This window comes from Onychomys torridus, chromosome 21, assembly GCF_903995425.1.
Source record: "Onychomys torridus chromosome 21, mOncTor1.1, whole genome shotgun sequence".
Classification (NCBI taxonomy): Eukaryota; Metazoa; Chordata; class Mammalia; order Rodentia; family Cricetidae; genus Onychomys; species Onychomys torridus.
This window is the reverse complement of record NC_050463.1, coordinates 25405338-25422858: the sequence shown is the minus strand read 5'-3', so window position 1 is coordinate 25422858 and position 17521 is coordinate 25405338. Positions and strand designations below refer to the sequence as shown.

Here is a 17521-nt window from a genome sequence, read left to right as displayed (position 1 = left end):
ACGGAACGGACTGAGGCATGTGGGGATTTGGTTCATGAAGGAGCTTAGAAAGGGCGGAAGAAGCACACTGTAGCTCGAACTTCTGAATGACTTCTCAGGGTGCCGTGCAGATCAAGGGACAGTAAGGGAGCCGCTACCTCTACCAGTGTCAGGAACCGGTTTCAGATTCTGTCAAGAAGGCCTTGTCATGAACCTGCTCCAGCCAGAATTTTGCCATGTTGAGGGGAGTGGTATGCACAGCTCATGGCGCTAGGGCCGTGCCCTACATTCCCCATTCTCTCTGTCTGTCTGTCTGTCTCTCTCTATATATGTCTGTCTCTGTTTCTGTCTCTGTTTCTCTCTCTCTCTCTCTCTCTCTCTCTCTCTCTCTCTCTCTCTCTCTCACACACACACACACACACACACACACACACACACACATATATGCGCACGCGCACGCGCAGGATATAAGTTAAGAGCCATGCTCTGTGCAGCCAAGCTAACTCAAAATCAGCCAGCCATCTCAGTATGCCCAGAAGGACCTAGGGCATTCAATGATAAAACTGAGAAAATTCTGGAAAACTGGGACAGTGGGTTGAATTAGTTGAAAATGTCCTGAGATTCTTGCACAGTATGAAATACACACATGAGAAAAGGATGCCAGAGACTCCATCATTCCTCATGACTGTGGCACTCGGCTGAAGCAGACTGTTAGTCTAGAAATCGAGGCCCCAGGACCTTGAGTTACCTACATGGCCAGTAACTGTCACAGCTAGGGCTAGGACCCAGCCTCTCTGTTCCTAGGAGGTACACTCCCTCCATGGCCAGACAGACCTGTGCCCTCAGTCTAGGACTGGAGAAAAGGCATCATCAACTATGGAAGACAGCCATCACACAATAGCAGAAGCACCAGGCCCATTCAGGCTGTAAGAGGCCAGGATGAGGCTACTGCCACTCCAAATTGCCCCCTCCCATCCTGTGTTCTCAGACACAGCATGGGCCTGTTTAGGGGCCTGATAAAAGTCTAATACCCAGGCAGAAACGGGGCCCTTTGACATCACAGAAGTCTCTCTCTCCTGCTTGCTAGACCCTAAAACTTTCTCTTTTCAAATAAGAGACAGTTAGAAGCTATGCATCTAAAAATGAAGCTGAGGGGAGACTGTACAATTGTACAACATCGTGTGTGAGTTGTCTGTTTGCTGCCCTCTACACCGAAAAATAAAGTGATTTTTTTTATGAAGAAAAAGTTGAACGGTGGTGGCATATGTTTTTAATCCCAGGACTTGGGAGGCAGAGGCAGGTGCATCTCTGTGAGTTTGAGGCCAGCCTGGTCTACAGAGTAAGTTTCAAGACAGGTAGAGCTACACAGAAAAACCCTGTTTCAAATAGATAGCCAATAGGTAGCTGGCTGGCTGGCTGGCTGATAAATGGATGGATGAATGACAGAGATAGATAGATAGATAGATAGATAGATAGATAGATAGATAGATAGATAGATAAGATTAGATAGATAATAGAGGGAGATGATGGATGGATGATAGATAGATAGACAGACAGACAGACAGACAGACAGATAGATAGATAGATAGATAGACAGATAGACAGATAGATAGATAGATACAATAGAGGGAGATGATGGATGGATGATAGCTAGATAGACAGACAGACAGACAGATAGATAGCTAGACAGACAGACAGATAAGAAGAGGAAGAAGAAGAAGGGGAGGAAGAAGAAACAAACAACCAGAGAGGGAATGAGTATGTTTGCTGTGATCTGTTCCTATATTCATAGTTACCACAATCACTCCGAGCACAAATTTTCTTTTCCTTCCAGGCCGCGCCATCTCCTTTGTAACCAAGAGCTTCTTTTCCAAAGCAAATGGAAACAGGGGTGGCGCTCCCAATGTGGCTGTGGTCTTGGTGGACGGCTGGCCCACAGACAAAGTGGAAGAGGCATCACGAGTTGCAAGAGAGTCGGGGATTAACGTCTTCTTCATCTCCGTCGAGGGGGCTGCTGAAAGTGAGAAGCAGTATGTGATAGAGCCCAACTTTGCCAGCAAGGTACGTAACTGCCCAGGGACCCACTCAAGGGCAGGAGCCTCTGCGCTCTGAAAAGTTCTGATCACCTCAGTGCTGTTTTCTAGAGCCTTTGAGTGTGCATGAAACTCGTGAATAAGTGGTAGGGGCTCCCATAGGGGAGCCTGGAATTTTCAAAACTAACCCTTATTCTCACTTCACAACCAGGAGCTTGAGAGCGGGGGCAAGAACAGTGTCCTCAAAGTCTCATTTAAAGTTTCTCCATGCTCCTCTCACAACACTGAGGAGCCTAACCAAACAGCCAGGTAGATTTCACACACACACACACACACACACACACACACACACACACACACACACACGAGTACATAGTAGAAAACAAAAGGTATCTTTGTAGCATGAATCTTAAAAAGTATTAATAAAAACAAACCTGGTGCCAGGTATTGGTTAAAGCTGGAAGATCAGAGAGACAGAACCAGCCACAGCTTCCTCACCTCGCCAGTTCCTCAGCCGATCCTGTTTCCTCAGACTGGAATCCTCTGAGTCATCATCCAGAATGAATCTCAGCTGAATATAAAAGCTTAACCAGGCTCTAGTTCCTGGTCCTCACGCCTTATATACCCTTCTGTTTTCTGCCATCACTTCCTGGGATTAAAGGCGTGTGTCACCACACCTGGCTGTTTCCAGTGTGGCTTTGAACTCAGAGATCTGGATGGATCTCTGCCTCTGGAATGCTAGGATTAAAGGCGTGTGCTACCACTGCCTAAACCTATGTTTAATATAGCAGCTGTTCTGTTCTTTGACCCCTAGATAAGTTTATTGGGGTGCACAATATATCAACCACAATACTTCCCAGATCAGAATGGTCATGTTCCTGTGATATTCCTCGATAGCCCCACACTTGCCCAAGGGCAGTGGCATCCCAGAATTACGCCTCGATACCCACACCACAGCTCTCCCCCTCTGCTATTATCCCAGTCCTAAACGACCTCCCAAGTCTCAGATGGTACCGCATCACTGGTCCATTTCCCCTTTTGAGTTTCCCCACTTTTCTCTGAAACATCCTCCTAATCTGGGGTCCTTGCTCCAAATCCCTCACCTGTTACAGCTGAGATACTCTTGAATGAGGCCCCAACCTCCCTTCCTGGTCAAGCCTGTCGTGACCTCCACATGTACACTGTCTCCCCGCCAAACCCATCTCCAGTCCACAGCCAGCACCCACCACTGTCTCCTTTCCACGGGCTGTCTGGTGGGAGTCCTTCTCTCCACACACTAGCCAGCACTCAGCTCTGACCCAGCCTTCATTCACCTAGGCTGTGGAAAGTTTCATGAACCTCATTTAGGTTTTTATAAATCAATAAAAAAAAAAATGTTTCCTAGGAAATTTTTCGGTTATTTCTTGCTTAAAATAATTTTGTCGTTATACAAGTTCATTTGTAGTCGTGAAGTCTGCCCCTGCCAGATCCCCAGAGGTCAGTAGGATCAAGGATTGATGACCCACTTTCAGGACACAAGCCTAGTCACTTCTAAGGACATACTAACCAACTTGCTCAGGCTTTTTTTGCCATTCTCTTTGATTTTTTTTTTTCTTTCTGGAACGAGCTTGGGCACAGACAGACAAACACCCATCTGCCTGGAGGCAGGATTGCGTGCCAGGCAGAGCTTGGTTTTAATGGCAGATAAAACTGATGTTCCAATCTCAGGGACTCAAGGATGTCCCTTCACAGCCGGCCCTTTGTTTCATGATGAGGGGTCTACGTGAGAATCCAATTAGAGACCGTAAGAGCATCCAGTGTGGCTCCAACACATGTGGCCACTCACGGACTGTGAATCCCTTCCCGCGGGGCACAGGGCTGCCCTGGAAACATCCCCGTTTGTGTATCAGAACAAAAGCGTTCTTTAGTTCCCCCACCCCCGGGGTGGTTGGTACCCATAAATGCCACACTTCAGGCTGGTTTCCAATACAAACACGTGGAGGAGCCAGCAGAGGCATGCATACACATGAAGCTAAAGCCAACGATGCGCATCTCCCTGTGAATCTGCTCATCTGACCATTTTCCCACGAAGGCAGGGACCCAGCTGAGGGCACTGGAGTGAGTCCAGATGTTACTGGAGGGGTCTTGACCTCAGTGGCACCCAACCAGGAAGCTGGAATAAATTGCATTGTGAAGTCTGATACAGGAAGTATGACTCTGCAAAGCCTGCCTGGTGGTGAAGGGTGATGACGGCAGGCTGAAGGACTTGACCCCCTGACCTGGACCGCGTCTTTCCTTTCTCTCTTCCAGGCGGTGTGCAGAACGAACGGCTTCTACTCCTTCAACGTGCCGAGCTGGCTCAGCCTTCCTAAGACGGTGCAGCCCCTGGTGAAGCGGGTCTGCGACACAGACCGCCTGGCCTGCAGCAAGACCTGTTTGAACTCGGCCGACATCGGCTTTGTCATTGACGGCTCGAGCAGCGTGGGGACGAGCAACTTCCGCACTGTTCTGCAGTTCGTGGCCAACCTCAGCAAGGAGTTCGAGATCTCGGACACCGACACGCGCATCGGGGCCGTGCAGTACACCTACGAACAGCGGCTGGAATTTGGGTTCGACAAGTATAACAGCAAAGCCGACATCCTCAGTGCCATCAGGAGGGTGGGGTACTGGAGTGGAGGTACCAGCACGGGGGCTGCCATCCAGTATGCCCTCGAACAGCTCTTCAAGAAGTCCAAACCCAACAAGAGGAAGGTAATGATTCTTATCACCGACGGCAGGTCCTACGACGACGTGAGGATCCCAGCCATGGCTGCCTACCAGAAGGGTGAGCACGGATGCTATAAACACGGGCACAGAAGCATCTCTTGCAGGGGTGGAGGACCAGGGTCGCTGGTGTTATGTGTTGGCTCTGTCTCTGACTTAAGAAAGTGTACACAGAGGGAGCTGGAGAGATGGCCCAGTGGTTAGCTCTTGCTATTCTTGCAGAGGATTTGATTCATTGCTTTATGAAATATCTCAAGTCTCTAGCTTCTTTGACTCCAAATCATGTTTGTACATTTTACAGAATAATGACGCCTTTTGAAAAAAAAAATGTAATATTGGGGTTGGGGATTTAGCTCAGTGGTAGAGCACTTGCCTAGCAAGCGCAAGGCCCTGGGTTCGATCCACAGCTTCCCCCCCCCCAAAAAAAAATGTAATATTGAGGTGACTACTCATTTTTACTTTGATTTTTTTTTCAGGGATTTTTTTTCTATATGACTCAAGCTTGCCTTAAACACAAAATCCTCCTGCCTCACTCAGCCTCCCAAGTGCTGGGACTATAAGCACATGCTATTTTACATACCTTGATGTAAAATACTATTTTGGGCAATGACTGATAACCACATTTTGGTCCTGTGGGGGAAATCTTATTCAAAATATTTTAAAAGATTTCCATGCAAAATTTCCTAAGAGGGCTCATGGGATAGCTCAATGGATAGAGGCATGTCTGAATGTGGGTTTGATCCCCCAAACCTACATAAAGGTGGAAGGAGAGAACTAACTCTGCAAAACCATCCTCTGCCCACATACTCAGGGTGTGGCACACACAGGAACTGTGTCTCATGTGTGTGCATGCACACCCACTAATAAATAAACAAAGAAAAAATGTAGAGCCTTAAGAAGCCAACAAAAGAAGATTTAAAAACATGGAAGATGAACAAAGTATTTTATAAACATTTCTAAGAAATCAATTGCATTTAAACCTCCCCTATACAACCCATGGACATACTGTTCTTGTTCTGAAGAGTGTTGTGGAAATGTAACAAGCTTGAGGAAAACCTCAAGTACTAATAAAAAGCAAACCAAGAGCCAGACAGGGTGGCTCAAGCTTTAATCCCAGCACTCCAGAGAGTGCAAAGGCAAAGAGATCTCCATGAGTTCGAGGCCAGCCTAGTCAACATTGCAAGTTCTGGGTCAGTCAATGCTACATAGTGAAACCTCATCTCAAAACATCAAAAGATAGAGAGAGATAGAGATAGAGAGATAGAGATAGAGATAGATAGATAGAAAGATAGAGAAAGTAAACCGAGTGGGTTAGTGATCACTAGAGTCCTAAGCAAGGACACAGAACTCGGTACCATGGTTGGTTTTGTTATTCCGCACCTATGTGTAATTTGGGTTGCCTTTTAGAATATTCTATATACTTTTTATTTTTATTTTGTATGTATGGATGTTTTTGCCTGCATGTGTGTCTATACACCACATGCCTACAGTTCCCTAGGAGGCCAGAAGAAGGTGTTAGATGCTCTGGAACTGGAGTTTCAGATTTTTGTTAAGTGCCTTAATGACATGGGGGTTGATTTCTTGTCTTAGTTCCCAACTCCGAGATTCGGTCTGAAAATGTAATAAGGACTGTGTCCCCTGGAGTACCAAGCCTATCCAAGGTGACCATCTGCCCTTGTTGCTGATAGAAATTTCTCCCCAACACTGTGGTCCTGGGGTCTGGAAAACCCAGTTTCTACGGCTGTTGTGTCGTTTTTCCTGGGTAAAGTCTTCCCATCTTTAGACAAAAGCCAACAAACAGCAAAACTGTTCTTGCTGCTCCTTGAAAACATTTTAAAACCCACAGCTGGCTCCTTGCATCCTAGACAATACCTAAATAGAAAAAAAAAACTGGAAAATACCACAGATTTGTAGCAAAACAGTCATTTTTTTCTTGCTCCGTTCTGTGCATTAGCCACCCAACATCAACTCGTCAGGAGAAATATGTTCTCTGAGACTCTGGGTAGCACCATCCTTAACTCTTCCTCAGTTCTTTGGGTTGTCTGACCTCCGTCAATTGTCATTCACTGTCTGTGTCTGTCTCCATCTCTCCCTCCTTTTTTAAGGACCCAGTGGTATTGAATTAGGAACCCATTCTGCTCCAGCATGACCTCATCACCACTTACTTCTTCATTTTATCTGTAAGAGACTCCATACTCAAGTAAGGTCAAAAGACTATACACTCTTAAATTAGATTTTTTTTTTTTTTTGGTTGTGAGCCTAGCCTTTAACGGCTGAGCCATCTCTCCAGCCCAACTAAATTTTTTTTTTGAAGCTGAGGATCGAACCCAGGGCCTGCGCTTGCTAGGCAAGCGTTCTACCACTGAGCTAAATCCCCAACCTCAGACTATACACTCTTAACACAACAGCTATATGAATTTTGTTGCTGTTGGTATAGAGTGATGTCCAAAGTGTTTGTTGAGTGAATAGTCACACTTAGTTTATTTCTAGAAGCTAGAGCCTTACTGGGGTTCTTTCATTGGTTTCCTTTGACACGTTTCTGATTTGGGGGAACCCAGAAGGAAAATATTCATCATCAGTCCCTTTGCTCGGGGACATTTGCTTCATCCTCTTTGTCTCCACAGGGGTGATCACGTATGCCATAGGCATCCAATGGGCTGCTCAGGAGGAGCTGGAGGTGATTGCCACGCACCCGGCCAGGGACCACTCCTTTTTTGTGGATGAGTTTGACAACCTCTACAAATTCGTCCCCAGGATCATCCAGAATATCTGTACAGAGTTCAACTCACAGCCTCGGAACTGAGTTTGGAGCAGACAGTTGGCCACCTTACTGATTCTTGGGACGATCCCCCAGCATTATCCCTCTTTCTGGGGCATAAGAAGAGGGCAGAGCTCTGGTAGGCCTTGGGGAAATGCATGCGTTGTTACTATCCTTTGCTGTTTGTGGTTTAAATGCTTCGAAGTCTGCCTGTAAAAAGCTGCCCATCAAGTTGAAGGTTGGGTCCAAAAGCTGCACTGTTTTGCATGTGCTGAAGAATTCACATTTTGACAGTTGTACATTCTGTGGGATGTTCTGTATGTCAAATGTGTTGCTCTGGTGGGTTAATAAATAAAACACTGATTGGCCAGGAGCCAGGTAGGAAGTATAGGTGGGACAAGAGAGAAGAGAATGTTGGGAGGTGGAAGGGCAAGGCAGAGTGACGCCGCCAGCCCCCGCCATGACAAGAGACATGCAAGGTACCAGTAAGCCAAGAGCCACGTGGTAATCTATAGACTAATAGAAATGGGTTAATTTAAGATAGAAGAACTAGATAGCAATAAGCCTGCCACAGCCATACAGTTTGTAAACAATGTAAGTCTCTGTGTGTTTACTTGGTTGGGTCTGAGCGGCTGTGGGACTGGCGGGTGAGAGAGATTTGTCCTGACTGTGGGCCAGGCAGGAGACTCTAACTACAAAGAGAGAACTCTAGCTACGTGTACATATTCATAAGACAGCTGTTATGACAGGTTTGAATTGAGCTTTTTACGAGAAATTTGTTTTTATTTCTCATTAGAACTATGTGATCTTTTTATTATTTTTTGTAGGAGTGGCTTAAATAAATGTTTAAAAGAATTTCATGGATCATGTGATAAGTCTCCAGGTTTGTGGTGGGGGCCATCCTCTACTGTTCCTTTTCTTGCAAAAAAAAAAAAAAAAAAAATCAGTACTAGAGCTCGGAACTCATAAACATGAAGTGGGAGGAGCTTGATCAAGCTTCATATCCTCCACCAAGGACTGGTCCATCTGCCTGTAAAATACACATGTGGTGCATGCAAAGGCATGTTCAGTGATGGGCATGGGAGCACATGCCTACAATCCCAGCCACTCGAGAGGCTGGGGCAAAAGAATCACAAGTTCAAGACCTGACTAGTCAACTTCATGAGACCCTGCCTCAAAATATAAAATAAACATCCAAGTGAAAAGGACTAGGGTGTAGCTCAGTGGTCGAGTACTTGACCATCATGCATAGGGTGCTTGGTTTGAACCCCAGCACTTAAAAAAATGTCAAGAAGATCCCTAAATAAAGATGACTATTTACTAAGGTTTTTTTTTTATTTTATGAAAATCTGGGGCGGGGTGGAGAGATGGCTCAACCATTATGAACACTAGCTGCTCTTGCAGAGGACCGGGGTTCCAATCCCAGCATCGATGAAGCAGCTCACAACCATCTGTAACTCCAGTTCAAGCAAATCCATTGCTCTCTTTGACCTCTATGGGCACCAGGCATGCATGTGTTAAACAGACATACATTCAGGCAAAACATTTGTACACATAAAATAAAAATAAATAATCTTTTCAAAAAAATGTGTTGAATGCTGTTCTGGCTTGAGGCAAAAATAAATCTTGCAAATAAATAAAAACATCATAACAGACTTTGGGTCTGGTTAATTTAGGTCTGAGATGTTTTTATTATAAAAATTGAGGCTTTTATCCAGTGAGCAGAATTAATACTTAGCTTACAAGATGTCTTGATACCCATAAACAATACAGCACTAATTAAAAACACTGGGCTGGGCTGGGAGATGGCGCTGGGGAAGGAAGGCATTTACTGTGCAAGGACCCGAGTTTGCCTTCCCAGCAGTCACTCAAAAGATGGATGGACTGGGTGGTGGAGGTGCACACCTCTAATCCCAACACTCAGGAAGCAGAGCCAAGTGGATCTCTGTGAGTTCGAGGCCAGGCTGGTCTACAGAGTGAGATCCAGGACAGACACCAAAACTACACAGAGAAACCCTGTCTCAAAAAACAAAACAAACAAACAAAAGATGGATGGATGGATGGATGGCAACACACTTCTACTCTTAGCAACAGAGGGCAGAAACAGGCAGATCCTAGGGGCTCACTAGGCTGCCAATCCAGCCAAAACAGCTCCAGATTCAGAGAGAGACCATCTCAATAAAAACTAGTTGGCAAGACAACTGAGAGAGAGATCCTGATGTCATGTCAATCTCTGGCTTCTATATGCCCCAAATGGCTAAGCACACATCACCAAATGTACACACACACACACACACACACACACACACACACCCATGAGTCCCAAATCCTCAGATGCTTGAGTCCTTTATATAAAACTGTACCATATCTCATATGGTTTCTGTACATCCTCCCTCCCACATATTTACATCCTATCTATATAACTTATAATAGCTAATGTGATATAAATATGTATTTCACTGGGCTGAGCAGTTGACACAGTGGGGGAAGCCCTTGCCAGACAAGCATGAAGACTAGTGTTCAGACTCTGGGCATCGACATAAATGCCACGTGAGCCTGGTAGCAGCTTTCTAATCCCAGCATGTGGGATGTGGAGAAAGAACACCTATAAAGGCAGGCTAGCTACCCCAACTGAATCTGGCTCTGGGTTCAAATGGGAGGAGACTCTATCTCAATAAATAAGGAAGAGCAGAATCAAGGAGGACACACATCAGCCTCTGGCCTCTATGCACACATGTGCATGCACTCAGGCACACATGCCCACACATGTGAAAACACATACATATACACAAAACACACGTTTTTAAACTATATATTTTTTTAAGATTTCTTTATTATATACACAGAAGAAGGCGCCAGATCTCATTACAGATGGTTGTGAGCCACCATGTGGTTGCTGGGAATTGAACTCAGGGCTTCTGGAAGAACAGTCAGTGCTCTTAACCTCTAAGCCATCTCTCCAGCCCCAACTATATATTATTGTATTGTTTCAAGAAAAATAACAAGTCTTATATTCAGTGCTGACTGGTTTTTTTTATAAATTTATTTATTTATTTATTTATTTATTTATTTATTTATTTATTTATTTTACATCCTGGCTGAAGTTTCCTTTCCTTCCTCTCCTCCCAGTCCCTCCCCCTCTCCCCACTTCCTATATTCCCCCCCAATCAACCCCCCCTCTGTAGTGGTTTAAAAGAAAATGGCCCCCAAAGCAAGTGGCACTATTGGGAGGTGTGGCTTAGCTGGAGGAAGTGTGTCACTGTGGGGGCAGGCTTTGAGGTTTCTTTTGCTCAAGCTTCCCTCAGTTGACTTCCAGTTGCCTGCAAGATATAGGACTCTCTGCTCCTCCAGCACCACATCAGCCTGCATGCTGCCATGCTCCCTGACATGGTGATAATGGACTGAACTGTAAGTGAGCCCCCTATTAAATGTTTTCCTTATAAGAGCTTCCTTTGTCATGGTGTCTCTTCACAGCGATAAAAACCCGAACTAAGACACCCTCCTTTTCTGTTTAGGACCAAGCTACACAACTGTAACATACATGCAGAGGGCATAGGTCAGTCTCATGCAGGTTCCCTGGTTGGCAGCTCAGTTTCTGTGAGCCCCTATGAGCCCAGGTTAGTTGGTTCTGTGGGTTTTCTTGTGATGTCCTTGAAATCTCTAGCTCCTACAATCCTTTCTTCCCCTCTTCTGCAGGATTCCCTGAGCTCTGCCTAATGTTTGGCTGTGGGTCTCTGCATCTGTTTCCATCAGTTGCTGATGAAGCCTCTCTGATGACAATTGGGCTAGGCACCAGTTTGGTTGCAGGAGATGGCCAGTGCAGGCTGTGTACCCACTATTGCTAGGAGTCTAGTCCTTGTAGATTCCTGGGAGATTCCCTTTCACTGGGTTTTTACCTGACCCTGAAATGTCCCCCACCCTCTTTGCAGTATCTTCTTCAGTACTTTTCTCCTCTCTTCCAAACTGATGGCTCATGCTCCCATCCCCACTTGCCCTCAGTCTACTCATGAAATCTCTTCTGTTTCCCCTTCCCAGGGAAATCCAGGCATCACCCCATGAACTCACCTCCTGGTTATCTAGTCTCTCTGGGTCTGTGGATTGTAGCACAGTTATCCTTTATTGTAGCTAACACCCACTTCTGAGTGAGTACATACCATGTTTATCTTTCTTGGTCTAGGTTACCTCACTCAGGATGATTTTTTTTCTAGTTCCATCCATTTCCCTTCAAATTCCCCGCTGTCCTTGTTTTTGAACAGCTGAGTGATTCTCCATTGTGTAAATGTACCACATTTTCTTTATCCATTCCTAAGTTGAGGGACATCTAGGTTGTTTCCACGTTCTGGCCATGACAAATAGAGCTGCTATGAACATAGTTGAGCAAGTATCCTTGTGGTATGATTGAGCATTCTTTGGGTATGCGCCCAAGAGTGGTATAGCTGGTCTCGTGATGGACTGATTTCCAGTTTTCTGAGAAACCACCCCACTGACTTCTGAAGTGGCTGTACAAGTTTGCACTCCCACCAGCAAAGCATTCCCACCACACCTATTGATGGTGTCCTTGGCCTTACAGAAACTTTTCAGTTTCATGAGGTCCCATTTATTAATTGTTGATCTTAGTGCCTGTGCTACTGGTGTTCTGTTTAGGAAACTGTCTCCTGTGCCAATGCAGTCTAGATTATTTCCCACTTTCTCTTCTATTGGGTTCAGTGATGACAAGTTTAAAAGGGAAAACAAAACCTTTTATTCTTCTCTTTATTACATCCCAACCACAGTTTCCCCTCCCTCCACTCCTCCCAGTCCCTCATCCCAACTGACTTTTTTTTTTTTAATATTCTTATCTGAGATTGGTTGAATCCATGGATATGGAAAGCCAAATACTTTCTTAGGGATCTTAATAAAAAAAATTGTCACCAATAAGCAAATATTAAAGAAAAATAATGTAATTTTAATTGTTTTGGTGCCTTCTTTCATTTAAAAAAACAAAAAACAAAAAAACAAAGGTATCATGGTTTAGAAGTTAGATAATCATTGACATTACTTTTCTCATCCCTGACAAAATGCCAGACGGAAGTTCTTTACCTTTAAAGAAGAAATGGTTCACTTTGGTTCATGGTTAATGAAAGGATCCATGGTCCCTTGTGGTGGGAAAGCATGGTGACAGGCCTGTAAGGTGGCTAGTCACGTGTGTCCTGATGAAGGAAGCAGAGAGAAGAATTCTTACAGCCAGCTTGCTTTCTCCTTTCTCCTTTATAGTCTGTCTGGGACCCCAATCCACAGGCTGCTGCCCCCTACCTTCACGGTGAGTCATCCCCCTTACTTAACCCTCTCTCGAAGCTCCGGGACAGACACACTGGGAGGTGTGTCTCCCAGGTGATTCCAAGTCCAGTGAAGACGACAACAAAGATGGACCCTGCGGGTCCCTGACGGTCACCCGAGTGACAGGTGTGATGATTGGGAAGGGAAATGGCACTTCTTCCAATGGGACACTGACCACATGATGCCAACAATTATGTGTGTGTGTATGCCAGGTGGAGGGAAGTGCCCCAGGTAGAGGAGGTGCTGTGAGGCTGTGATGTCCTCAGACTTCTCTGCACATGTCGTGTGTTCAAATGAGCAGAAATGATGGCAGGACACAGGGTGAAAGAAAAGTTGGAAGAGATGGTACTTCCAGCCAGTGAGAGAAGGTGCGGGGGGGGGGGGGGGGGTGTGAGGTGGGGGGGTAGGGGGTGGGGGGGGGGGGGGCTGAAGACAGCCATCATAGCCAAGGCAATAACCAAGACAGGGAACGGGGATAACTGGAAGCAGGGTGGGGAACAAATGAAGTGAGGGGCATGTCTTCTGCAAGCTTGATGGTAGATGACTTTCTAAAAGGTCTTGTTAATAAAAACAAAAACAAAAAACAAACACTCGGGACCAGGTATTGGGGTGAACGCTGAAAGACCAGAGAAACAGACCAAGACACATCCAACTTCACCTTGCCAGTCCTCAGCTGATCCTGTTTCCTCAGACTGAAAGCCTCTGAATCCCCATCTGAATGGATCTCAGCTGAACGGCTGCTAAAAGCTAAAAGCTTAACAAGGTCTGTAGTTCCTGGTCCTCATGCTGTATATACCTTTCTGCTTCCTGCCATCACTTCCTGGGATTAAAGGTGTGTGTCTATCCCAAGCAAGACATGAGATCTCAAGTGCTAGGATTAAAGGCGTGTGTCACCATGCCTACCTGTTTCCAGTGTGGCTTTGAACTCACAGAGATCCAGGGTCTCTGCCACCAGAAGGCTAGGATTAAGGTGTGTGTGCCACCATTTTCTGGCCTCTATGTCTATCTTGTGGCTGTTCTGTTCTCTGACCCCAGATAAGTTTATTAGGGTGCACAACGTATTGAGGGACACAATATCACCTCACTTGACCCAGGAGGAAGCTTATGGAGAGCGGGATTGTGTATGCACAGAGCAGTTTGGAGATCCAAATCTTGGGGATAACGGAATAACACAGGAGGCTTGGCTGCAATGTCACCATGGCAACCTAAGCCATACTCAGTTCAGAAACCTCACCCCACCTTCTGCCTACCCTACCTGGATCTGCACACTCCTGCAGTCTGGTCTGTACCTCTGCCCCAGGCTCTGCAGTCAATCTCCTAAAGCAACTCTGTCTTTCATAATGTGCTCTTAACAGAAAAAAAAAAAAAAAAAAATCTCTTCCCTGCTCTTTCCTCGCAGAGAAATGAGCACAGATGGACAGAAGCATCGAGCAAGCCTCTCCGGGTACCCAGGCCTTCTCAATGCCACTCCACTTAATTTTCCCACTTCTGAGAAATGGATGACCTCTGGCAGAAGTTTCTTGCTAAGGCTGGAAGCTTTGCAGCAAGGATCTGCAAAAAAAAAAAAAAAAAAAAATCTTTTGGCCACACTGACAAGGTTCAGATATTTCTTGTTTCTCTTGGATTTTAAAATAACCCTTTTTAAACAGGGCAAGCAACTTCCACAGCTGCTGTCTCAGGGGCTAGCATGAGTTTATAAAAAAAACACGATCCTCCCGTGTCCAAGGAATTTTTTCAGCTTAAAAGGAGTTTCCAAATAAATGTTATTTCCAGTCAAAGTCCCAAGAAGGCCTCCCCTTAGATTACAATATATAAATGGGTAAGTAGGAAATATTTTTGAAAGCATGGATTAAATTGCTTTGGAAAAAGACATTTATTCGGCCAGTGTCTTTGGGGAATACATAGTCCAGTGGGAAGCACAGACAAATGAATTAAAATCTATTATTACTATCATGGGGTTATGTGCTGAATGCATGACTAGTGATTACAAACAACCTCATGAGAAATCAAATTGTAGTTATGCCTGACAGTTACTGTCATAACCTAAGCTTTGTGCCAAGGTTGCATACGTTAACGTGACTCTACTATTTGCTGGCGAAGTCTTCTTATTTGGATTTCACAGATCATTCCTTTAAGGCACTGGTTCTCAACCTTCCTAATGCCGCAACCCCTTTAATACAGTTCCTCGTGTTGGGGTGACCTCCCCTAACCATAATATTATATAATTGCTACTTTATAATTTTCCTACTGTTGTGAATTGTAATGTAAATATCCACTATGCAGGATATCTGATATGGGATCTCTGTGAAAGGGTCATTCAACCCGCCCCTCAAAGGGGTTGCAACCCACAGGTTGAGAACCACTCCTTTAAGGCATGGAGATGTCTAAGGCCATAGACTTGGTACAAGGCAGATTTGTTATGGTTTGAATACTAACAGTTCCCACCAAGGACTCGTGTGTGAGAGAGGCTTGGTCCCCAGCTCATGGATCCCATCAAGGAAAGATGATTGGATCACAAGGGCTCCGAACTGATCAACAGGATAATGCATTGATATATTTATAATTTGATGCACTGTTCGGATGTGGGGCCTAACAGATTATGGGGTGTGCCTTGAAGGATGTCTTATTCCCAGCCTCTTCTCTGTCTCTGCTCCCAGCCACCATGAAGCTTTGTACTACCATACGCTGTGTCATGATGTTCTACCCAGAGGCAAGAGAGATGAGTGATTGTGAGCTGGAACTCTCTGAAATTAGGAAACAAAGTACATCTAGTGACTAGGACCCTTGCCCACTGTGCTTCTAACGGCAGTGACATAAAAAATGACCAAAGTGGCTGCAGGGGACATTCTCCAGTAGGCTTGGGAACTCAAAATGTACATAGAAGTCCAACAAGTACTCTCTCAGGGGCTATTAAATATACCCTGTGAAGAGTCTGAAAAGCCAGATACAAATGCCACACTCTCCATCACTCTCCCTGATTCTGTCAACAGCCATCCTGCTCACTTCCAGTGGATAGGACTAATCTATTGCCCATGCTCCCATGATGTTCCCATGCATGCAGGGTTTGTAAACTCTTACATATATATCTTTCAAGTGTCGGATCAAATGTCAACTCCCCGTCAGAGCCTCCTCTGAGCCTCCTCTGACTTGCTCAGAAAGTCTATGGCTCTCTCCTGACCCACCCACTCCTGACCCACAGACTCCCATGGCCCCTTCCCACTAGCAGACACAACCCACACGTGTTACCATAGACACAGAATCCAGGAAATGAAATCCTTGCATTTTGAGTCACCTCTGATGATGGTACCCGACACAATGGTACAAGTAGAGAGGCAGATGCTCCTAGAAGAAACAGGATGGATAAGAGAGTGTCTAATTCCACCCCAGTTGATTTCTCCCTTGTCTTCATGTCCCTCTTAGGTTCCTTACTACATGGTACAATCACTGTATTTTAGGACCAAAGTTGGGCTGGAGAGATGGCTCAGTGGTTAAGAGCACCCACTGCTCTTCCAGAGGTCCCCAGTTCAATTCCCAGCAACCACGAGGTGGCTCACAACCATCTGTAATGAGATCTGGTGCCCTCTTCTGGCCTGCAGGGAGACATGCAGATAGAACACTGTATAATAAATAAATACATCTTTAAAAAAAAAAAAAAGAAAGAAAAGAAAAGAAAAAGAAAAAAAAGGGGGGAGGGGCTGGAGAGGACCAAAGTCCTCTATGGGATCCTACCACAGGGCTACACTGGTTCTTCCCTTTTATTTTCATAACCCTAAAGTGGAACATCTTTTATTGAACAGTGTTTGTTTTCAAGACAAGGTTTCTCTGTGTAACAGCTCTGGCTGTCCTGGAATTTGCTCTGTAGACCAGGCTGGCCTCGAACCCACAGAGATCGGCCTGCCTCTGTCTCTCGATTGCTGGGATTAAAGATGTAAGTGACCACCATACCCAGTTGTTAACTCAATATAATTTAATAAGCCTGATTTGTTTCATTTTGAGATGGCCTCATGATGTAGCCCAGGCTGGTCTGAAATGCATGATCCTCCCGCTTCAACCTTCTGAGCGCTTAGCCTACAGGCATGCACCAGCAGGCCCAGCTTAATGAACAAGGTTTAGGAGTTCTGTGAAGCACAGAGCTGAGTGCCAGTGTGTTCTCAAAGCTCGGAACCAGGACATCTGAGAGCAGGCTGGGTCTTGTTCTACCTTCTGTGCTAACCAAGGGAAAAAAATCACGTCTAGCTCTAAAACTGCTCGGCACTACCCTTCGCCCCATGACAGCACACTCCGGCTTGGTGCATATTATCATCCACCGAGAAGCTTTTCAGAGGGCTAGGGGACAGACACCACAGTTCTGGGACCCACGTCTATTTCTCTAGGAGGGTCCCACTAAGGAAAACTACTCAAATAACCATCAGCATGCAAAACAAGTAAGGTCAAAAGATCACAATTTCAAAACGGAATTTTCCTTCCTTCTTTCCTTCCTTCCTTCCTTCCTTCCTCCCTTCCTCTCTCCTTTCCTTCCTTTTTTCTTTCTTTTTTCTTTTCTCTCTCCTTCCTTCTTTCTTTTCTTTCTTTCTTCCTTTCCTTTCTTTCTCTTTCTTTCTTTCTTTCTTTCTTTCTTTCTTTCTTTCTTTCTTTCTTTCTTTCTTTCTCTTTTCTTTGTCTTTTAATTGAAAAATACTGAGCTGAGCTTTCT

General features: G+C 45.2%; 1 protein-coding gene across 2 annotated transcripts in view; it reads left to right on the top strand.

The window, feature by feature from the left end:
* Nucleotides 1–7856, top strand: part of Vit (vitrin) — a 121558-nt gene extending 113702 nt beyond the window's left edge. For both annotated transcript variants that reach the window (XM_036171046.1, XM_036171045.1), the window contains 3 exons: nt 1814–2040; nt 4302–4815; nt 7379–7856. In XM_036171046.1, coding sequence (XP_036026939.1) covers nt 1814–2040; nt 4302–4815; nt 7379–7557 — 920 coding nt within the window. In that variant the 3' untranslated portion in view covers nt 7558–7856. The remainder of the gene's footprint in view (nt 1–1813; nt 2041–4301; nt 4816–7378) is intronic.
* The last annotated feature ends 9665 nt before the right edge of the window (nt 7857–17521 follow it).